This window comes from Tubulanus polymorphus, chromosome 4, assembly GCF_964204645.1.
Source record: "Tubulanus polymorphus chromosome 4, tnTubPoly1.2, whole genome shotgun sequence".
Taxonomy (NCBI): Eukaryota; Metazoa; Nemertea; class Palaeonemertea; order Tubulaniformes; family Tubulanidae; genus Tubulanus; species Tubulanus polymorphus.
This window is the reverse complement of record NC_134028.1, coordinates 5,231,754-5,255,627: the sequence shown is the minus strand read 5'-3', so window position 1 is coordinate 5,255,627 and position 23,874 is coordinate 5,231,754. Positions and strand designations below refer to the sequence as shown.

The following is a 23,874-nucleotide window of genomic DNA, read 5'->3' as shown; positions in this document are numbered from 1 at the left end:
GCGGGCTATAGCCAGGGGACCAACCATATGGACCCTAGTGGAATTTCTCTGAACTAATGTAATGCGGCTTGTGGGTGTGTGTGCTTATAGTTAGGTGGCAGCACCTTACAGTCCCCTAGTGGAATTTTTGTGAACTAATAATACATAGCTCCAGCATAACATTAGTTCACAGAAGTACCACTAGGGGACCATATAGTGCTGCCACCATGCGTACATGAAAATGGGTGGTAAACATTAATGAATGGATGAATAGGTTTGCCCAGGTTCGAATCCTGTCTACCGGTAGCCAATCAATCACGTATAACTACATTCCAGACCACCGAAGACCTTAAATTGAATTTCCATTTAAAAAAAAACAATAAACAAACAACAACATATTGTATCGTATCTATTCTATACATATTTATTAAATCAATCCAAACTACTTACGTAAACATTTTAGACATTTTTGGGTTTTAGAAATATATCATCTATACAAACAACAACAACAACAATGGTTTTGCTCAAAAATTAAATTAGGGTTAGAAATATTGAGGCGTAGAAGGCCTACACTTATCTACATACCACAAACTAACAATAATATTGATATAATGATGTATTTGTACAGATTTTGGCAAATAGGAATTCAGTTTGTTCATAAACTTGAGTAACTCGTAGTTAGCTTGTTAGTTTTTTTTTCTACCCTGAACGAAGAACATGATACTGCAGAATGTACTGTACCACTGGACGGATGAATTTAACCTTAGAAAATACATATCACAGATCAAGACAGGATTCAGAGAGTTAGACAACATATTCAATTCTGGATGAGACCCGGTAAGGATAGGTTCACAATGATTCACCATTAAGTAAAATTCTAACTGAAAATATGTATTGGCCTGATAACGAAAAGAGATTTGAGAGATTTGCAACAAAAACTTTAAAAATAAGCACATATGAGATGATATTGGCATCATGCAATACAACATGGAAATACTGTAACTAGAAGTGGCACTAATTTTCCACTAAAATAATTCTACAGGAAGACATTATGTAAGAATGTTAATAATATTGAATTGAAAGACAAACACACACGAAATAATTCCTATAATAGATTCATGGCTTTTTACAGAAAATAGTAAATCGGAAGGACGGAAAATATACCGAGTACTGCTTAAATTGTCGATAGCCGTAAAATTCTCATTGATAAAAAATAAATCACAGATTATTTGTACACAAAAATAACGTTTTTAACATAGATAACAAATATAAGTAAACGTGAGTATTTTCAGTCGTCGAGTTGACACAAGATGGCGACGCCGCGGTTCACCCAGTGTTCCTGCGGTTTATTCGACGGTATTTCGATGTAGAGGACGAAGTTAGTCGAGTGACCGGTCGTCGATAGCGTGCCTCTACGCGCGCTCGTCTTGTAAATCGGACATTTGTAGATCGGTTGAGGTTTGAAGTCTTCGATGATGCCGGGTTTTAGCCATATCTACGAGGCAATATCGTCAAGGAAAGTTTAAACAAGGAGCTCGGGAAAAACATATTTTAGAATAAGGAGTCCGTTGCTTAAACAGGGTGGCCGACTGATTGATCATACACGCAATCTAAATATCTCAACAAATTTCCCTGACTTTTCCCTGATTCTAAGACATTTTATATAATTCACCTTTTATTCCCTGACTTCTATAAAGAAAAAAAAGAATTCCCTGATTTGCAGGTAAGTGGTCATCCTGTTAAAAGTTGGTCGAAATTTACCAACCAAATAAATAACAGGGACAATCCCTATTTTAAGATCAAAAACAAGTTGGTCATAGATGACCAGTGGATAACTGCCATGGTGACAATTGAAACTACATTATCACTATAGTAGTTATTGGATGGTTAAATCTAACCAAGCTTTGAGCAACCAGCCCCTGATCATGTATATATTTATTATGATTGTTTAGTATGTTGAATTTAATTATTATGCCAGACCGAACTGCCTAATAGCTGTTGGATTGATTGTCTCCTCAGGATCACCAGCTACTGAGGAGACAGAACCAGCATGATGATGATGATGTAAATGATTGATACCTCAATCATATACAACTGTTTGGTGCAGTCTTCGTGATCACTGATTGAAGTTAAATGTAACAAAAGGATACAACAGGAATAGTATCGAACAAACTCTTAGGCAGAGATTCGTTGATAACGTGAAGCTCTCGATCCCATCTCGCTCCTTCTATGAACAACCCCTGAAAAACAGTACCGAACATCGAATATGACAAACTGAACATTTTTGAAAAGATTCAGAAAAGCGCATTATGATTCAAGACTTACGTAGATATAGGCTCCATCTTCTGGTATAGACGGCATTGATTTTTCGGCCGTCATCACCTCGAACTCGAATCCGAGTTTATCGATCGGAATTGAATATTTACGAGCGTAATTCTGAGACACGCCGGTCAAAAATGACTGAGTGAAGTAGAATCCGGACAACCAAAACGTGACCGGAGCTCCGTTCTGTATCCAGTCAGTGAAGAATTTCAATCTAAAAATAGGAGATACACGACCAATGATTGAAATGACAGGACGAATTGTAAACTGAATACATGTATGAATGGCAAGGCTGATGGTTATCTTTTCTTTAAAAATCAAAGTTATTCATCTATTTCAAAAAATTTGTTTCGAAATTTTATTTCGATCTTTACCTCAGTATCAAATCGGATACATAACCACCGAGCGGTTTAAGCGATGGGTACGATTTTGCGGCCCACATCGCCGGCACTTTACCGATGAGCATCGAATCGAATACGTCCTCCAGTTCGGCCGACATAACGACTAAACCTTTGATGGCTTTCAGTAAGTTTTGTAACGAAGCTCGTACGACTGTCACCAGTCTGTTGTATCGAATCAACTCCTGACGTAAAACTGTATTCATCGATTCTTTGTACAATACTGGATATTTTTCCATCACCTAAAACAAACATGAAATGAATTAGAATTAGAATGTGCAGGATTTATTGATGGAGACATAGACCAATTCCTTGGATGAAGCATTTTTGGGCATTAAATGTTAAACCAACCTTTTCCATGTTATAATTAGCCGGTAGTTTAGAAAGAATGTCTTGAGCAAGATCTTGTATAGTGTCAGCCGGAGAGCGACCACCACTACTCGTTTGTCGAGGTAGAGTCAACAGAATATTCTCGAATAACTGAAATCATATATGAAATTGGTAACATAAGCATAATTATAGAAGGTTAAGGGATCATTCATTTATTACGTACGCATAAAATTTGAATTTTTCAACCCCCCCTCCCCCTCTGTACGCAAAATCGGCCATTTTTTCATATACATTAAGCATTACAGTACGCAATTGCACTGACCCCTCCCCCTCCCTTGGTGCGTACGTAATAAATGAATGACCCCTAAGTCTGAAATGTCCTCATTAAAGACATGAAGAAACCAATAGCACTTATCCCGTACACCAAAACTTGAGAGTTTAACCTTTACGTTTAACTATTAACCCTCCAACTTTGATATTCCCTCCTGTTTTCTCAATAATTCTCCGTCCTGGCAGTTTGAGACTAACCTGTTGTGTTTCCTGGTTGTCTTTAGTAATATCAGCGTTCTCGTGTAACCCGTACACCTCCGGGTTCGGATTCAGCGGTAAACTGCGCACGTAATCGATATAATTCTGATACGGGCCGTGTTTTGGGGCGTAGTAAACGCCGCTCATCGAGAACTTGTAGTCGTCGTTATCGATGATATCCGTATTATAGAATATCAACAGTAATGAGATGAGCAGACGACGATCTTTATCATCGGTTACACGACCTCCGTAGTTACATTCACCAGTTAGATAGATCAACGCGTCCAGTGGAAGCTCTTCGTATTCATTCAAAAACATCTACAATACACAATTGCGAAAATAAGTTAATGTAAATCTCACAAAAAATTAAATCCTAGATACAGCAATGGTAGTACTCAGACGCTTAAACAAATATAATTTAACATTTGGAGCTAGCCATGCACAGAATCACAAACACAATATTTTTTTTTCACGTAAAGATAACAATGAAATGAACAATATAGATGCCAAAGTTAACATCACAGAGTCACAGAGCCCACAGGCTCATCAACACATAGATTAAAATCTATTCAAACTTTCATTGTTCGTACCTGCATTTGTCTCATACTGATACGTAAATCAGATTCATTGAACTCGTAAGGAATGTTCCAGCCTAACGGTCCGAACTTTCGCCTTTCCTGCACGAGAGCGTGGAAGAAACACAAACCGAACAACATCTTCTGCCATCGATGAGACTGAAAGAGAATCATTTGTATTTGATCAATCATTCATACTCCATAGGAAAATTAGGTGATCAATGAGATCTTTCATACTTACACTAGTACAGCCTTTGAAGAATGCTGGATCTGATATCGGATCATTGAGATATGAACGGAGTAGATTTGAACGTAAACCTTTTGGCGGTTCATTTGTCATTTTCACACCTGAAGTTATAAAATATAGCAATTGACAAACAACCCTCAACTGTGCGAAAAATTAGTTCGGCTATCGATACTTACCATTTTGTAGAATAGAAACTGGGAACTCATCTGATGGGTAACTAGTCAACCACAATCGGAAATCAGTGTTCGTACTTTCAGGGATAATGACCTAAAATTACAAAGAATAAAATGTAGCAATTTCTATCAGAAGCTTTTTCTTTTCTTTCATCTCATAAAATAAATCTCACCTCTTCGCAGATTTTTTCAAGCTTTGGCATCCAGCTCGTCGCTAAATGACAGTTCTGTAAAACAACCCAGCTTCCGTCTTTCAAAGCATTGTCGATCATCTTAGCAGCAATCGGACCCTACAAACCCACAAGCATTTCATTAACAATTCTGCGTGACTCGAATTAACCCGTTATATTGAAACAAATCGTTACCTGTCCTTGTCCGAGCGAGATAGTTTGAATTTTCGAGCCGGTATAACCCATATCTTCGCCGAACTTCAACAACGCGTTCATCGGATCGGCTCCCGGTGACAGAATGAAAATCAACGGAGCGCAACAATTGGAATCGGCGAACGACCCAGCGAGGTCGAAAGTCGGCGGTTCAATGAACGTCTGCCCGAGGTTATCGACGATGAACGTTTGAACGGCGGGCTCGATTTTATCCGGACGCAAACACCTGAGCACGACCATTCGATCCATTCCGCTCAGTACGTTAAACGGTGCCGGATATTTGAAATCTTGAGGAGTCGCCGAATCGTACATCTCTCTCCAGAGATCGGGATTTTCTCGAACATCTGTAAAACATGATTACGAATTTTCGATTTTCAGGGCTGCCTAACGGAATATTTTGTAAATCAAGAAGAAATAAGCTTATCTTATCAGAGACCCAGGACTGAAGTTTCAGGGATGCCGATTTAATATTTTTATTACACTTACGTTCCATTAAACCGTTGAGATTTGGTAGATTCGAAGCTCGCACGAGTTCCGACCAGGATTTATCGGTGAGCCATTCCGCGGCCGGATTCGGGTACGGATTTTCCAACGCGACACCTCCGGTGAGCAGGAATCGCCAAACCGTGTCGTCGATTTTACCTCTGTTCGAGAAAATAACAGTCCACGATATGGTTAAGTTTGAAATATCAGAAAATGAAGATAAGCGGATGGAATAGAATACTTACTGTCCGGTCATGATACCAACGCACAATATAAACGAGAACAGTAGTTTATCCTTCTCAAACAACGAACGACAGACATTGCGGTAGATACTCAGTGTGAAATGTTCGTTCAAATTCTCAATTCTCTCCTCGAGATCTGACGACGGGGTACTGTTTATAATTGACTGGAAAAGAAAGGAGTAAAAATCGTATAATTTCAAAATGTGAAAGAGACGGGGGATAAGTCGGTTCGTTTTGAAATACATACCTGCAGATACAAGTTGATAAACCAGGTTAATGAATATTGATACATAGGTTCGATATTAGCCAGATCCGAGATACAGAAGAACAGAATCGACGAGTGTTTCGCTACGGGTAAATAACCGCTTCGAGTTTCATCGATTTCTTTCTCTGTAGCCGTAGCGATCTCTTGTTTTACGGAAATCTCTTCCGACAATGTTTTAGACGACGAAAGAATCTTGATCGCGCTCTCGTCTTCAAGGATATTTCCCTGAAAAAAGTAAGTCGAACATTGAAATTCATATTACAGGCGCGTAGAGTGAGAAATATGTAGGTGGGTTCATTTGTAATTTTTGTTGGAAATTTATAGGGACCCTCCCCTGGAAAGATCTTGAAAATCTTATGCTCAGATATGGGCTCTGAGCGATTCCAGTTGATCGAAGGTCTAAATAATCGAACACATCTAATGTATATTGTAGTATCAGTGTTTAGTGTAATCTTTTAGCAGAATAATTTTCAAAATCAAAAATAAGTGGAACTAAATCATTTTCTGTCAGGTTCTATCGAAGCCCCTGAACCCCTTCACGATATGGGCATGTATTCAATGATCATATCATCTAAAGTGGGTTTGTTATATTGAGCAAGAAACTAGGCTCACCTCTGAGCTTGACAAAACTTCGAGAATTTTATCTTCGATTTCTTTCAGTTGTTTCTTGTTCGCAGCTGATTCTAAAATCAGTTGATTTTTCTTCTCTTCGAGTTCGGGTTTCTCTTTAGCGGCGACGAGACCGAGCAACTGATCCTCTAAACCTTGAGGCGTAATCATGAAATTCACCAGCGTTACCTGAAAAAATGAACGAACGTAAATTTGAATCTTCACTCGGTATCAGGTGCTGCAAAAGTTGAAGTCCCAGTCTTCGAAAACTTACCTTCACAGAGATTTCGGGTAGATAATGTGGATTTCTGAGCCTGGTGGTAATGTAAAATCTGAAATCCTGCGAGTATTCAATAACATTATCTCCCAGACGGATATATTCAACTCCTTGCTGTTTGAATGTTTGTTTCTGAAGAATCGGTTCGAGCAACGGATCGAGTTCCTCGGCGATGTTCTCCAATAAACACGGCGTTCCGAACTGAATACAGTTCTCCAGTATTCTCGTATAGTTCGGATCGGACAGTTTGATTATGCTGATTTTATTCGCTTTTTCCATGTTTTTCACCCATTTATTAGCTTGACCTATGTATAGAAAAAGATAACAGCATACAATCTAAAAATGTTGCAATCTATCGCATTCAAATAACACCACACAGCAGCTTCAAGATAGGCCTACTCATCATTACATCAGGGGCCTGTTTGCTCAAAGGTTGGTGCAAGATAACTAAGGGATAGATACCATAGTAACTTTTAATTGTCATTATGTCAACTATCCACTGGTTAATTCTAACCAACTTTTGAGTAACTGCAGCCCCAGAATTTTAGCGCACAAGCTCACTACATACCCTGCGGATCAATCATCAGAGGCCATCTTCGCGAGTTATCTACGATGATACCGTTATCGCAGCTGAAGTTATCAACCGGTAACCCGGCGATCTGCCAGGCTCGAATCTTCACCGGTTCGCCTAACGTGCCGTTCAACGAGAAATGAGCCGAACACGGAATCTGTTTCTCTTGACACATTTTATGCCAATCGCCGACTATTTCCTAAAAATCGAATATGAAGACGATGTCAACATCCACCAAAATATTCTCATTTTCCAAGGATTTTATTCACTTGAATTCGAGAACAAACCTGTCTGAAATCTACTGTGAATGCGCCGAGATACGCGACAACGCCGGAACTAATCAACACATCACCGGTTATGTTATAATATCGTTCTCCGAGCATATTCGCCATCTCGGTCCATCGATCCTTCTCGCCGCCGAGTCCACCGATCAGTTTCTCCGCTCGTACGAGTTTCTGCGAACAGATCTCGATGTTGTCTTCTAATTCTTTCTTCTTCTGAGTCATCGCTTCGAACTGGTCGTTTAGAGCTTGCAACTTGTCGACAACCTGAATGAATATGATGAATCCTTCTCAATTCTTCTGCCCGATTTACACTTTTTAACTCTAATCTAAATATTGAGTCTAATTTGACTCACAACTGGGTTCTGAACTTTAGGTTACCTACGAGAAATCCCACAATAATTCAGCTACTCATAGTTCACAGTCTTTAGCCAAAAACTTGCTAGAAAATATATAAATCTTTTACCCAAGAACTTCATATCTTTGGCTGAATTATTGTGGGATTTCTTTCATATTCATCTTCATGGATATCGTCTATCTTCTCGACTTTAGGTTACCTCTTGTAATTGCGATCTTTTCAAGTTCAGTTTCTCCATTTGAACGGACAAATCAGCCTCTGCCTCTGCCAGTTTTGCTTTCTTCGGAGCGACAACTTTAGCCACGCGATCGTAAACGTCCATCGCGCGAACCCATTTCACTAAACCCTCGCACGCGGTCGAAGCTTTAGCCACGATAGACGGCTCGAACTCCGGATTAGGGATGTATTTGTCTCGAATTTTCTTGATAACGGGTGGCGAGATGTTGTCTTTATCGTACAATTTCAAGCGTTCCAGAAACTTCATATCGCCGAGAAGTTTCTGAGATGGGCCCCAGAAATCTTCAATCATTTTACCGGAGCCGCCTGGGTCGGGTTTACGCTCTGCCTTCAGACCTAACATAACGCATACGGATTCCATAACCAGTTTGATAATGTTAGGTGGATTCTGAAAGAAAATACAAATTTCCAGTTAAATATTTCTTGATTATTTTATGCCATGCCACCAGCTCTACCACACTAGGCATGCCTCTGACTGACTGTTTTATTCATTCAAGTAATCAAGAAGTTTACACACCTTCATGGATTTAACTACAGTAATATCTGACGGTTTCAACGTATTCAGAGCGGAAATCGAAGCTTCCAGGGCAGGAATAGCTTCAGCTAGATCGCTCTCGCATTCATCCTTGATCGCCTGAGCAGCTGCGGCTGCTTCGTTAGCTACCGCTTCGTCTGCGCTGACGACTTCTTTTTTCGCCTCGACTTCCACCGTGTCTTGTTCTATTTTGACCATGAGTTTCTCGGTTTCGGCCGACGTTTTGATCAATTCCGGCTGCAGATCGCGCAGTTCTTGTTGCATGACGGAAACTTGCGACGCCGCGAATTCCAGTTTCTCCAAACCGGTCAGGTAACGATTTTTCAATTGCATGATTTCGTTACGTTTCAAACCGAGCATTCGTTTAAAAGTGAGGATCAGTTCGAGGTAGGAGGTCGGAGTTACGTAATTATGACGTCTCAACATCGTAAAGAATCTGAAATTGAAAACGTGAATTTATTACCGTTATCTCAAATTACGCACTTTCGAAGAAAAGAATTACGGTATGCAAATTTTACCGATTATTCAACTATCTATATCTGTACTTTGATTTCAAAATCAAACCCCCTTTTTCATTCCCGGACACCAAGTTCAAATCAATTCAGTCAGTTTAGTCAATTCAAATCAGATATACCAATCAATGTAAGGGACACAAATTCGAATCAAATCAAAATCGATCAATCAAATAAATAAGAGGGTTGATTCCTTATTTCAAGATCAAATGAACATCTCATTAATCATTTCTTTTTGACTGAAAATGCAATAGCAAGACATAGAAATAAGATGAGTACAAGTAGGATATTGCAATACTAACTTCAATGATAGAGTTCTGACGCTTTCGTGGAAATGTTTACACATCGCTACGCTTTCCGTTCTCATCGTGTCCTCTAGTTCGACATCCTCTAAGAATTTATTAGCCACCATTTCGAGCGCGTCCGACGGCCAAGCCATGAACCAATCGATCGTACAACAGTTAATCAACGACGGGAACATTCTCAAACGATTTCTGAAAGCGTCACCGATCGGACTCATCGCCAGCGCGATATGTAAATTACTGCGAACTCGTTCGATGAAGTAGCTGTACATCGCCAGCGGGGTAGCATCGATCTTTTTACCCTAGAAACAACGGAATCAATAATAAGATTACTTTACCTTTTATGCATCATCACCAATTTTGTTTTCCAAATGATTTTCCGACTTACTAACTAATTTCACGATCCTAAACTCAGACTTTTGCTTTACTCGGACCAATTTTGCCAGTCCCAACTTGTCCGAGTCAGGCAAGGTTTACTATGCAGATGTCATTATATGCATAAACTGACTATTTATGTACAGAAGCTCTTAAGTGAGTGGTAGTTATCAACAGGTTGCCCTAATGACTGCTCAAATCTGATGATACTCTGGATTGTTGTCTTATTCCTGAAGATAGGCGGACATCGAAACACTTACCTCTTGTCTCGCGATTGCTTGCATTTTTTCGATGATTTCAGCTTTTTCGTCAGCTGGGTAAAGATTCGGTACGTCACCAGTGTTTAATATCATACTAATATCCTCCATAAACGATTCGTCCTTAATCTGCGTGTCGGCGAACAGGAATACCATGTTTCTACCTTCGGTTCCAGCTTTCAGTAACAACTTTATAAAAAGAAGTGAGAAAGATTTCATGAAAGAGATGCATCATTTCACCAGCATCAGAAAACAAGACCTGTAGCGAGGTATCTTTTCTGATTGATCAAAGAAATTAAATAACTATTTTTGAGGTCAAAAAGTAAACAATGAAATTGGCATTAAAACTGCAAAAACTGAATCATTGATTCATAGATAACCTATGCAGAAAAAGTACCTTTTTGATGTCATCTCTCCATTCATTGGCTGTGTAGTTTCTGGTGATTTCAATTTGGAACAGATCGTAATCGGCCATGAACGTGGCTAGTTTGGTCGCGCTCTGGCGACCGCTGCCACCGATACCGATCAGTAAACAATGTCCGTTATCCTGTTTCAGAACGCGGCTCACTCGAGAAATGTGTTCGATCGCGAATTTAAACATCACTAACGACATCGGTGTTTTACTGATCATGTTGTATTCATCGAGATAACTGAAAATAATCCACGAATACCCGGTATATACACTTTGAAAAATCAATCAAAAAAATATTTCATCACAGACCAGACAGATCTGATAATTGTAGTAGTTTTCAGCGAAAAAGAGTAAGTTGATATAAAGAATATAGTCTAATAGAAAATGAACTAGAATTCATTCTAATTTGAGATTATTTTGATATAACTTTTTGAGAGTAATTGAGCTCTCAAAATGGGTAGAAACTACTCTCAAAAAGTAGTCATAGTCAGTTCTGATATCTCAATAAGCCAATGGCAACTACCGGTATATATGCTAGAACTAAATCTTAGAACAGCAACTCGACCAAAAATTGAGTTCAACTTAATTGTGAAATTTCATGTTGATTTGTGGAGAGCCTGGCAGTAAAAAACATCAACCATATTCAAAACAACGCTTACTGTTCCATGACTTTTGTAAGTTCCTTCAAATCTGTGACTTCGTTATAGATTTTCGTCTCTGATTCGGTGTTCATGTAGTCGCCGAACAGCAAACTTCTGATATTTTCGTCTTTCACATTTCCCGACTTGGTCAGATGACCGAGAACTTTATCCATCGATATTTTGAAAGCGTTGTTGCATTCTTCTTTAACGATGCTAAAGAACGCCACCCTGAAAGAGAATTAAAAGTTTTTTGAATCATATGAAATCAATCGTTTGATTGAATCAATTAGCCAATCTTCCAATTGGTAAATGTGACCGGGTATTACAGTGTTACTACTAGCTCAGCTAACGGGAATATTCCCTTTGGCTCAGCGGAAGAGCGTCAGCCTTGGACGCCAGGCATCGTGAGTTCGAAGCTCGGGAAGGACAGATATTTCTTCCTGTTACATTAAGATCAGGGCCCAGTTGCTCAAAAGTTGGTTAGAGTTAGCTGGTGGCCGAACACCATGGTTACAGTGCAATTGGTCTCTGATATAATATCAGACATCTGCAATTTTTAGAGTCATGTGAAGACCTAAGTAAGGTACTGGTGTTTATCTCAAAATTTAAACATAATATCGCAGAAAAACAAGTACTGGGTATCATCAATTAATAAATGAACTGTAGGCAGCGATCAATAACTAACCTGTCATCGTCATCGATCAAACGATCGTAGAAAACTCGATAAATTTCATGAACCCACAGACGTATGAGTTTATCACCCTCGGTCATCACAGACGCCGGTACTAACAGCACTCCTTGTATAACGCGCGCGAAATCTCTCAAATTAAACACGTAGTGACTTTTAGACGGAGTCGGTAAGAAATTCTCTACAGCTGCTTTATAAACAGCCATAGTTCCAGTAACCAGTAACTGTAATTAGAGAAGTAAGAATCCAGTTACACAGTTTTACCCCAGATTTCATGTCATCGAAAATGAGTTCAGATCTTAACCCAAAACTTTTTTGGTAAGCATTTGCCCAACCTCTAGATTCTAGAATTGTGACAACCAGAAAAATATGAAAGTTTTCTGAAAAAAAGGACACTCCTAGCATATATTCTATTTAGGTACTTACTTTGCCGAGTCTGGAGAAAGTTGCATCGAATCCTTTAGCGAAATGCCAATCGACGATCGACGTGAATATTCTAGACATCGTATTCTCATCGAACTGATCGATGGATATGATGTTCATGTGACGGGTCATACGACTGGAGATATCGTGTCTACCGCCACCTGGTGGACCCATCGCGCTCACTAATAACTACAGAAATAAATACACATGTACACACAATTGTCATATCAGACGAGATCTTGTAAAATAACAAGCACATTTTTGTCCCTCAACTGACTGACGGCCACTCAAGAGTTAAAATCATCTTTCCCAAATGATGGAAAGAAGAATCTCTGATGTGAAGTTGACCAAAGTCGCCTCAAAGGATTCAAACCCATGATTGATTGAGACTATTATTCGCGCTGCATTAGGACCCAGTCACCCAAAATTCATTCAAAATGCAGGCAATAATACAAATGACTTACTATATCAGTGAGGAATATTTTTGTCGTGTCTTTTTTATCGTACCAGTGACCGTGGTCGATGAGCTGTCTCAACAATTCAATCGGAGGTTGAGCGCCGTATTTCTCTTTTGCCGGCATATTCAAATCATCGACGAAACAAATCGATTTTTTACCCATCGGCGGACCGTAGACTCCTTTCCTTCGTCTGAAAGATTTAAATTGAAAATAAAGGTTTTTATGATCATTTGCTCCCGAATGACTTCAACAATTGAAATTCATCATGATAAGCCTCGCGAATCAGGGTCCTGGGCCAGTAACTTGAATCAACATTTGACACACTGGCCTTAAGGGAATTTAAGCGTGAACTCGTGCTGAAGTTTTTCTTACCTGTCTAGTTTAGACATGATGATATCCTGAGTTTGACCGGCAGACGTACGCGCCGAGAAATTCATCATGTTCGGCACGTATTTCTCTTTCGGTAACGAAATCAAGTGATTGTTCGTGATGGCCGATTTACCGGTACCGGTTTCACCGACGAACAGCAGCGGTATTTCATGAGTGAGGAAAACGTCGAGGAAGAATACCTGTCGAGCCGTATCTGACGTAGATATTATCAGATCACTGACCTATAGAAAATACAGAATGAACTGTAACTTCAACAAAACTTTCCTGGTAGAATACTTTCATTAATATTATCATTAATGGCATAAATTTTTTCTTTTTTATTGTTACTCTCAATGCTATCATGGTTATTATTCTTTTGTTCTGGTACTGTGGAAACCTCTTCAATCAGAGTAATGACCCACATATGAGTTTCGAATTGATGTTCGATCAGTGAGTCACTGACATATTTCCTCACCAAAAAGCATGGGTTCACTGGCGGTTGTGGGTCAAAAACCTTATTCACTGAGCTACAAAGACAGGTTGATCCTGCCTGGAGTACAGGCCATCAAGGCTTGGCATGAATCCTTGGCACAATTTTGTATATTCATCTACATAGTTGACATATCTATGTGTTTATGTTTATTGACTTATATTAATGGAAAATGCTGTTATCATGAAACTATTTTGTAAACAATTTTTGTGTCTAAATAAATGTAAATTTCAAAACTTGACTATATAGCACCATCTTTAAGGAGTGCTATGTTTGTATCATAGATTTAATATGACTTACTTTGGCATTAGCCGGAATAGCGGTTTTAGATTTGTCGATTGTGTCCATCCAATCAACCCACGATCCTCCGCCTTTCTTGTCGAAACAGAAATCATATATACTGCCGCGCTCAGGGAATGAATTGCTCTGAAAATAAGATCGTTTAACATTAACAAACTATTTCTAAAAGCTCAACATCGTAAAAGACAGAAACTGTCTTCATTCATAAAATCGTACCTTGGTGATTTTGATACTTTTAGGTTTAGGATGGTCGGCGTCCGTACCGGAGATCAGATGTCGGAAATAGGTGTCGAATTTCTTGCGACTATCACCGACTAATGTACTACCGATAGACCAGACTAACGAGAACAGGAACAAACCTTGCAGCCATAGCATAATCTGAAGTAGATGTAGCAAAAGAGATATGAATTACCAGTTAAAGAAAACTTGGGAACTGGTAAAATTAATAGTTGGCTTTACTGGTTAATTACCTGTTGAGCTGAAAGTTGATCCCAGCCATCTTCACCAGAATGAATGATTTCATCCATTAATGCTTTATAAAGTCTCATTTGAGTAACGACCAGGTGAATAGGAGACGTGATCACTATACATTTACAGTTGTGCGCGATAAAACTCAAACATGGATCAATCAACCTAAATCAAAGAGAAATACATTATGGGTTACACAGCGGGTTTTAATCATATTGTCAATCCTCTATTTCCGAGTGTACCGGCTATTCTACAAGTAAGAAGTGTAAAATTGTTGTTGCCTATCCTTACTATCCTAAGAGTTGAACGCTGGAGTCATAATTCTCGCAATATTCATTGTTTATATTGAGGTGGCAACACTACTCACCATTCAAACAAATCAGTGACCAGCTCAATGTGCTCCTCGGTTAAATTCTTCGGCAATTCATGTTGCATCCACGAGTTCATCGAAGGACGCCAGCCGAGTTGATGCGGCTCTAGATAGATCATACCGCACCTGCTGACGGTAGCGGGTGACGCTTGTTCGAGATCGGCCGGTTCAAATATCAAATTCATCGTGTTACTCATCTGTATGATTTCACCACTCATCAAACATAACTGTAACGATTAGAAAAAAATATGGATTTCAATGGAAAATCAGGACCATCGCGTACAGGAAGAATAGATCTCGCAGATAATCAATCTTTTTTGATTATTTCTCTCTGGAACTCAAGTCAGATGCAACTGCTGAACAGGGGCTGGTTCCATAGTCATGGCTTAGACATTAGACCAGTCTAAAACCATCCTAGCCCAACAACTTAAGACCAGTCTTGTGGTTTATGACCACTTTTGGACTTAGGTCTCCACTATGGAACCGGCCCCAGGGTCTATAAGAAATGTTTCATTTACCTTTTTATTATCGTCGAGTACGGTGTTCATGTTTTCGATCCATACAGCATCGACCGGACCATCAAATAATATCCATTTCCTGTCGTCATTCGGGTTACTGGCATATTCACGGAATGTATTCGCCAAAACACCTAAACAAAACAGCAGTTAAATGTAAACTTCACAACAGTATTTCAGAAATAATGATTAAATAAATGATGACAATGTTTGCAGTAAAAGATTACGGTAAGCTTTGTAAAATTGAGCATTGAAATTAATTTCATAGAGATCTTACTTACCATCAGTCCATTCATGAGAGACTGGATCGAAGCAACCGTACAGCTGACCCATAGTGATGGATTTAGGGTTGATAATACGGTATTGAACTTTATGTTCGTCCATCAATCCAGCCGCTGCCAGGTCACCTAACGCGGCCGCTAGTACCTGATAGGACATTGTTTTACCCCCTAACGGTTCTCCAACTATCATCAAACCATGACGAACCAATATCATCTCATAAACCTACAATGTAGGACAAATAGAATATGTTAATTTTTCAAAAAGATCTCGAAGTCTGTAACATCTTAAGGTTATTCATAAATCCGTTATTACCTGAATAATCTTGTCAATAAACCATGGAACAGCTTGTAGTTTCATCTTGGCTAAATTCTCTTTCAGCGCGTCCAGGAATACTCCGTAGTCTGGTTGGGGTAATTTGACTCCCGGGAACAAATCAGAGATGATACCTTCGAACAATGGTACATCCTAGAAATAAGGGATTGTAAAAAAATGAATACATGTTCAACCGGTCTTCTAAGACGATATCTTAAAGTACGGTAAGATGAAATACCTGATGCACAACATTGTACTTAACATGCAGGACCTGATTCCACAGTTCTCGGACGAAATTTTAAGTTGAGAGTTCCTTAGAGCTTAGCAACTAAAATCTAATCGACAACTGTTGAACCAGGTCCACATTTTCAAGTGAATCGACAAATTCGTGATAAATCAAGCATCTCTACCTGTGCGAGGAATTTGGGTAAGTTGACGTCATTGATAGCTTTCAGTAAGAGAATCTGTTCATCCTGTTCGGGGTATTTCAGTTTCAGATTACCGGCGGCGGTTAATACCGATTTCACGGCTCTCATTCCGTAATCGTAATGATGTTGCGAGGAAAGTAATTCTGAACACAGTCGATAGGTGGCTACGATCTTGCCGGCCAAACTGTGGGGAAACACATTCATAGAAATACATGCAGTGATTCAGTGTGAGTGAATGAGACAAAATGCGTACTAGGGTTCAAAGTTGTACTGGCCACCTAAATTCCCTGATTTTCCAGGTTTCAGGCAAAATTAGTCAGATTTTCTCATTCAATGAGTTTTGTAGGTTTTCCAAGTTAATGAGTTTCAAGTCAGTTAGTATCGCAGATGACTCTCAAGCATTTTCAGCTAATTAAAAGGTTTTATCAAATACTGTTGGCATACAAGTACAGCATTTAAGCATTTGGTGAAAGATGCTTTTTGCTCACTGCTTGCCTCCAAAAATTATCATTTGTTCAAAATTCAAAGACTTTCATTGACCTATTTTAATTCAGTGGCTGCCTTGAACCCTAGTAAACCGAAACTGTGAAACTATATCAAACATCATGCAGTGATTAACATGTAGCCTCTAGCTGAGTTTGAAGCATATTAAAGAGATGTTTTACCTTCTAGCGTCGACAAAACCCATCGAATAAAGTGAGATTTCACCGATCAAAGCGTAATCCGGAACCATCATAGCTACTGTACGGAATAATACCTGAAATCAGAACCGTTATATGTATGTACCCGGTATTCAGATACCTGAATGTAAAGAACCCAGAACCATAAGTAGAAATTAGCCATGTGTCGCAAATAAAGTCTAAGCGTCAAACCCACAATAAAAACCCAACAGATTCAAAATATCAAAATAGATTTCGAATTTTCAGTTTTCAACTAAAATGGGTTTTTTAACTGCCAACCCAAAACTGTTTCTCCGGATTTTCAGAATCTTACCTTCAGGTTATCGGGTAATTCTTGACGGCCGGCGTAACCCGGGTTCATCGTGATGAACATCGTACAAGTCGGGTTCAACGACAGCTCCGTTCCTTCGAATAAGAACCGTTTCAGTTTGTTCGCGATCGCCATCTGAATCGTGTGAATCTGCTGCGCGACGACCGACAACACTTCCAACTCGATACGATTAAACTCATCGAAACACGCCCACGCACCCGCCTGAGCTAAACCCTTGAAGAATTTACCCATCGCTTTATAATCCAAGCCGTCGGAACAGTTGAAAACTACGCATTGTTTGGCAACCGCTTTGGCTAAATCTTTACACGTTTCAGTTTTACCAGTACCGGCCGGGCCTTCGGGCGCACCACCTAAATTCAGCTTCAACGCTCCCATCAATGTCCTAAAAATCAGACAAATCAGAATAAGTTTAATCCAATGAATTCATTTCGGAGTTCACCATTATTTCTAAAGGGTTTGCAACTGTATTTAAACCTGTTTAACAGTTGATTAAATTTGGTGAATGTGAAGACAAATTGTACTGTGAAGGTTTACTCGATTCTATTAAAAGTACAAGCTTTCACCACTAGCTGTATAAGCTTGTACTTTTGATGAAATGAAAGTTAACCTTCAAAGTACAATTTGTCTTAATGTTTACTGATTCGACACCAGGTTAACGCAGATCCTGCACTCCTTATAATCAAGTAATTTTGGAAGAGTTTTATGGCTGTATTCTTCCAGTGTCTTACCTATAACACCTATCAGTAAGAGGTGTGATGACCAAACGACCAGAGTTTCCTAGATACTCGTAACCGTAACCGATATCAGTGGTGATCATACGCACGATGACGTCGTTATTCTCCCAATAATAACGTAACTGACTCAACCAATCGAAACTGTTCGGACTACGTACGTCATCTTCGGTTAATTTAGCAACGACATCTCGAGCTGGAATACAACAACCAAGATTTGAATAAAAACCCTATCGAAACACCTCAACTCATCACATATTTACAATTATGAAAATTAGCAGTGAATTGAATGATAAGAGAATGAATTGAAAGACTTTACCATGGACATCTATGACAGTCAAAGCTCCCAGAGTAACACGAGTTCCACCATCAAGTTTACCACGCACCAGTTCTACTATGTGATCGATCTGTTTATTGCTTTTTTCAAGATATTTCTAAAACAAAAAAATAATTTATTTGTATATGTTATCATATCAATTCAATTTGCCACAGGACATGGTTCATGGAGAGAATTTTCTCAAAGTTTACCTTCATGCCATCAGGTTCTTTCATGGCTTCCTGTACTTCCAGTGACCAGTAGATGGTGCTTACACACAGTATAACCTGTCCGGGCCATTCTAAAACCCAGCGTTCACGTGGCGTATTCAAATAAGCCTGCAGAGACTCTGATATTACTTTACGTATGCTGTTTATCATTACATCTTCCACTTGTAACAGCCATTTCTCCACCATACCCTAGAATGAATGAAGTTTTAAAGTGACTCAATTTCTTCATTGTCGAAAAAACAAGGTATTGCTTTTCAAAGTTTTTCATTACAGGCTGCGTGTACTGAACAAAATTTCTGCTTTAAGCAGAAATGAACTCATAACTTGGAAACAAACCTTAGCTTTAGCTGGATAGATCTTCGAAGCGAACTGGACAGTTTCCTTTTCAGCTGAAACCATTCCAACGATTTCCTGTTGTTCAGTGAACTCCAGACGACTGATTCCTTCGAAACATTTCTTCAAATGCGGCTGTACGCGCATTGGATCTTTAGTCTCGGACAGAATCTCCAATAATTCGTCATTCGACAAGAAGAAAAACCTGTAAAATTAACCGAGATATTCATATTCAATGAACTGAAATGGATGCCTCATTCATTTATAGTTTAGGAGCTTTTAGATACCTTGGGAAATACAATCGCTTCTTCTCGAGATATGCGTTCAATCCTTTTTGAATTTCCTCCAGGAGAACGTTTGCTTCTCGTAACCGACCTAACATGTTCGCCTGAGCAGTCGCGGCTAAACAATGTGTATCTTTTATCGATTCGGTCATTATGTCTCTCCAATAACTGTCCACTATACCGAATTTTCGACCCTCTTCGGGCATTTGAGCCATGATATCTTCCGAACTGAAAATCGGTTCCAGGTACAACCAGGTCGCTTGACACTGAAAATAATAATACATTTAATACTAACTGGTATTTATGGGGTGAAAGAACTCTACGAAAAATACAGATCGCACTATCATCCTAGCCTAATTTTGGCAAAAGGTAAGAAAAGACAAAGCTCAGAGAAACTGGCAATGATTACCTTCAACCATTCATCAAGAATATCCTGCATCAGAACAAGTTTTTCTTCCCATTCTTTCATCTCAGTTTCGAACGGTTTGATAAACGGAGAACCTCTCATCGTCTGAGCTTTGATGATGTGATCGTCGAGTAAAACTTGTATATCATCGATCGCCGACAGAATGCTGACTCCCTGAAAATATCAACATCGGCCATCTGTTATCTGAGCTACGAGATCATTCGGCAACAGGATTGGGAACAACAACTCACTGTATCGCGGTACTCGAGGAATTCAAAACACATATCCTGCCATTCGAACTTCATTTTCTCCATACCCTTCTCTAATGAATACTCCTTACTAGCAGCTGTTCCGATTTCTTCCAATCTAAAAATGTACAGAAAATGAAGGCTACGTTCGCCTAAAAGTGTTCTGAATTACGACTGAATCAAATTCTGACTTACTTTTCCAAGTACTTGTTCAGACCGTATTCCAACATAGTAAAAAGTGAAGTTTCTTCTTGAGGTCGGATGTCAAATCCAACGATATCACTCATCTAAAATTATCAAAAGACAAATAAATGATTTGCATGAGTTAGATTTGAGTCTAAGAGTTCAAATATCTAAAACGAACTGATATATCTTAGAGTCTAAGGGATTGAAATCAAGGCATCTAGTTCATTCAGGCTCCATAAGAACTTACAGTATCCCAATGTCTATCCCTGATTCCAGGGTTACAGATTACGCTCAATATCGGCATGTGTTGTTTGAATTTATCAATTTTGCCCTTCACGCTATCGGCGATCCTACGAGGTCCGGCTTGATCACCGAAAGTTTTCGTCAGTTTGTACATCGTACGCCACATGTCTCCGATTTCGTTTTCGATATCTTCCGCATTCAATTCCGTAAACGGTCCTTCAAAAATATTTTTCAATTTCACTTAATCGGTACTAAAAGGGTTAAAAAAATTGAAAGTTTTTGTCTAGCACTAAAATTCAGCTCACCATTCAACCATAATTCATTCTTGGTATGGAAGTTGAGAGCAGTCGACCATAGTTTATCATAAGGATCTTTCTGTTGGAACATGAGCTGTAATTGAGGCATCTGAGTCGGTTCCCATTCTAGTAACTCTTCCTCGGTATTCAATCCTTCCAGTTCCTCTCTAGCCGACTCGAGGTTTGTGTGCAAAGTCGTCAGTATCTCGACGTTTGTCTTCATCTCATCAACGCTCATAATCTACGGAAAAACAATTCATATTTGAAAATATTCTTTACTTTTCAAGTTTATGATGGAAGCAATGGCATCTGGCTCGAATCCCTGTACCTCTTTCTTTTTGAAAGAATCGACTTCTTTCTGGTATTCGTTGAGTTTTTCTTCGAAAGCTTCGACTCTCTTTCGGACTTCGTCTTCAGCGTGTTCGCGTCTGTTCGATATACGCGACTGCGCCAGTTCGAATACTGTTTTAATGTGATCGGGCCAGTGGAATACGAGACTGTTCAACTTAATGTCTTCCACTGCAAAATAATAAAGATAGGATGATCCATCATAGTGAGGACTGTTCTATCCAAGAAATCTGAAACCACCAGAAGGATAAAACTGAACTTACAAGGCAGGAAAGCATAGTCGAGCAGGAACTCTAGGCGATTAGCAGCTTCTTCAATTTCATCTTTCAACTTGTAAACGGTTACATCCATTGACTTGAAAGAAATTTACAGAAATGAAGTTTAAACAAGAGAACACACAGCAATAGTGGGAAAAGCGCTGGAAATGATACAAAAAGCATATAAGTGATGAAAATAGGAAAATCAATAAAACACATGAACAAAGAAGCAGAACAAGAAGAGCAATGAAAGATGAATGGGCAACTGCCGAACTGAACTGAGGGGTTCACCTTCGTTTCTCCCTCTTCATCGTCATAATAATCTGGTTCGGGTTCAGCTTCAGGAGGTTCATCATTAGATACCTAGGCAGTGCGGTGAGGGGTATGGTTAGAAATACGCAATGTGAAACATAGAGGAGTGAGTCCGATAGAGAGGTTTAGGACACAGAGCGAACTACCGGGTACTTACTGTTCTGAGGTATTCCTGCAGAGATACCAGTTCAGCAGTCGTTTCTGGCATTTCACTCACGCGATCAGACATTTCATCGAAACGTCGACAAATTCTGAAAATGAATCAGGATTGATTTATTTACAGTTCCTTTAAAACTGGACCAAGTTCCACAGTTCTGAGTTATTTGAGAATGAACAAATAATACATAAATAAAGGATTTCATAAATTACCCTTTGTTGAGATCTCTATTTTCATCGACTTCGAACAGCACGAGTCTGTCTTTCAGTTTTTGTGATCGTAACGCGAGATCATTGTTCAAAGCGATACAATCCAAACAGAACATGCTCAGCGGAACGGTAATCCTCAATAAACAAATCTCATCTTTCAAATCCTGATAACTGTTGATTTTCTGCAAAGATTGTACATAGGCCGGTTAGACTATGAATTCCTGATATTACAGGCAACGATGCCGTTAATAAATTCTACCTTTTTAAAAGCAAGAATCGAATGTTGTTCCTGTAGGAATGAAGTGACATCCTGTTCGGCTTTATTATTCAACAGATCCGCGTATTTCCGATACGTATTCAAATATCTAAAAACATCCGTGAAAATGTTTTTTAACATTCAGAAAAATAATTAATTACAGGCGCGTAATCTCGACCAAAAAAGTGGGCTTACTTTTGTGGGCCGATCGTGTTCGATTTAAAGATGGCCATCGCACGATCGGTGAAATCAGAAACTAACGATTCATCAATCTTTACAGATCGCAGTAACAGACGCTGTCCGCGCATATCAGGAAATAAATCACATTCAACCTGTAAAATTATACAAACAAATCCATTCAGTGAGTTTTACAAACATCTTTTTGTGATGTCTTTCAATTTGCTTGATTTCCGAGTTATTTGGTCATCTGCATTGACTAACTAACGCTTAAAAATTTCTGTTTCCCTCATCAATTTTGTACAAGTACTTTTTGAACGTAGGTTTTTTAAATTATTCGACAGAACTCACTCGAGGTAAGCCTTCGCCGCTGGCTATGATCTCCTGAAAACAGCGTAGAATAATGTCCTTGACCTCCCTGAACGGCGGGTCGAACAGAATTTTCGGCTCTTCCACGCGAAGCTTAATAATCATCACTTGAGCCATGACGTACTGCAACTCATCAAACTGTTCTCCAAAATCATTACCATTCTAGAAAAGAATTACACAGATGGTTTAATTCTACTATTCGACTCTATTTGGTTGTTTGAAAGACCGGCGGACGGTGGTCAAGATTGATTTTTAGTTTTCAAACAAGCTGGTATGCATAGCTACTTCCAGACTGCAATTGGCTTTTAGCGGTCAAAGGTAAATGCTCTCATCGAGAATGCAAATTTGTAAACTTACGCCGTGAATTTCGAAGAATTTCAGGAAATCTGCGAGAGAATTGATGACCATACTGCGCAGTTGAATAGACATGAGAGCGGCGACACATGAGAAAAACTGCTGAATCAATTGAGTAGAATCTATATCGCTCTGCGGAACGAGGTCCTGCCAGTAGTCCTTATTCTCAATGAAAGCTTTGGCACAAGTCGGAATCCAGCTACAAGGGAACAAGAATAATTGTTACTAATGCATAATCTTATTGCAGTACACCTGATGATAGTTTTAATGATAATAATATTTTGCCAAAAATAAGTTATATATGATTGAATATCTCTCATGGTAAGTGTGAAATACCTTTTTCTTAGCACCTCATGAGCATCCCAACACTGCTTCTTAACCATCGATTCAAATTCATTTGGCAATAACGGTAAATCAGCAGCAAGCAACTCTTTCAAATTCACAAAACGCAAATCAGCAAATCTACGAGAACGAATATTGAGAACATTTATAGTTTGAACATCGCGAGATCGTTATGAATTCTCGAGAATTTCCCCGATTATGCAAAACCGATCAGTACTTACTTATCAAACCAGATATTCTGTAATTCCAGCATAATCGGATTGTTGATGAATAAATTCGAAGCGTTGAAAGCTTTCGCCATTTTATATTCGTCGTGCCACGGTACTGGAGCGCGTAGCACTCTCTGAGGGAATGGACTCGGTATCGATCTGATGTGTAGACGATCGCGTTCTAACGCGTCTTTCAAAATATAAT

At 39.2% G+C, this 23,874-nt stretch overlaps 1 protein-coding gene across 1 annotated transcript; it reads right to left on the bottom strand.

Annotated features, from left to right (window-relative positions):
- Positions 1-425: 425 nt before the first annotated feature.
- LOC141904169 (dynein axonemal heavy chain 3-like) lies at positions 426-23,748 on the bottom strand. Its single transcript, XM_074792710.1, has 58 exons — positions 23,682-23,748; positions 23,455-23,580; positions 23,122-23,317; positions 22,747-22,926; positions 22,414-22,550; positions 22,222-22,327; positions 21,966-22,144; positions 21,754-21,847; positions 21,291-21,381; positions 21,008-21,156; positions 20,689-20,920; positions 20,388-20,599; positions 20,150-20,241; positions 19,958-20,072; positions 19,710-19,880; positions 19,304-19,566; positions 19,020-19,221; positions 18,666-18,872; positions 18,457-18,571; positions 18,135-18,333; positions 17,389-17,788; positions 17,061-17,152; positions 16,378-16,579; positions 15,968-16,120; positions 15,655-15,877; positions 15,377-15,507; positions 14,856-15,085; positions 14,491-14,653; positions 14,237-14,398; positions 14,021-14,146; positions 13,234-13,472; positions 12,868-13,051; positions 12,407-12,592; positions 11,978-12,204; positions 11,311-11,520; positions 10,637-10,889; positions 10,243-10,428; positions 9,608-9,909; positions 8,776-9,229; positions 8,221-8,646; positions 7,670-7,930; positions 7,380-7,581; positions 6,809-7,116; positions 6,538-6,723; positions 5,908-6,150; positions 5,664-5,824; positions 5,422-5,579; positions 4,918-5,279; positions 4,726-4,842; positions 4,556-4,646; positions 4,374-4,480; positions 4,148-4,291; positions 3,558-3,875; positions 3,051-3,179; positions 2,676-2,941; positions 2,305-2,515; positions 2,130-2,219; positions 426-1,474 (listed from the first exon to the last, which is right to left on the bottom strand). The coding sequence occupies exons 1-58, from the start codon at positions 23,711-23,713 to the stop codon at positions 1,268-1,270; spliced, it is 11,208 nt and encodes a 3,735-aa protein (XP_074648811.1). The 5' UTR covers positions 23,714-23,748; the 3' UTR covers positions 426-1,267.
- Positions 23,749-23,874: the final 126 nt, after the last annotated feature.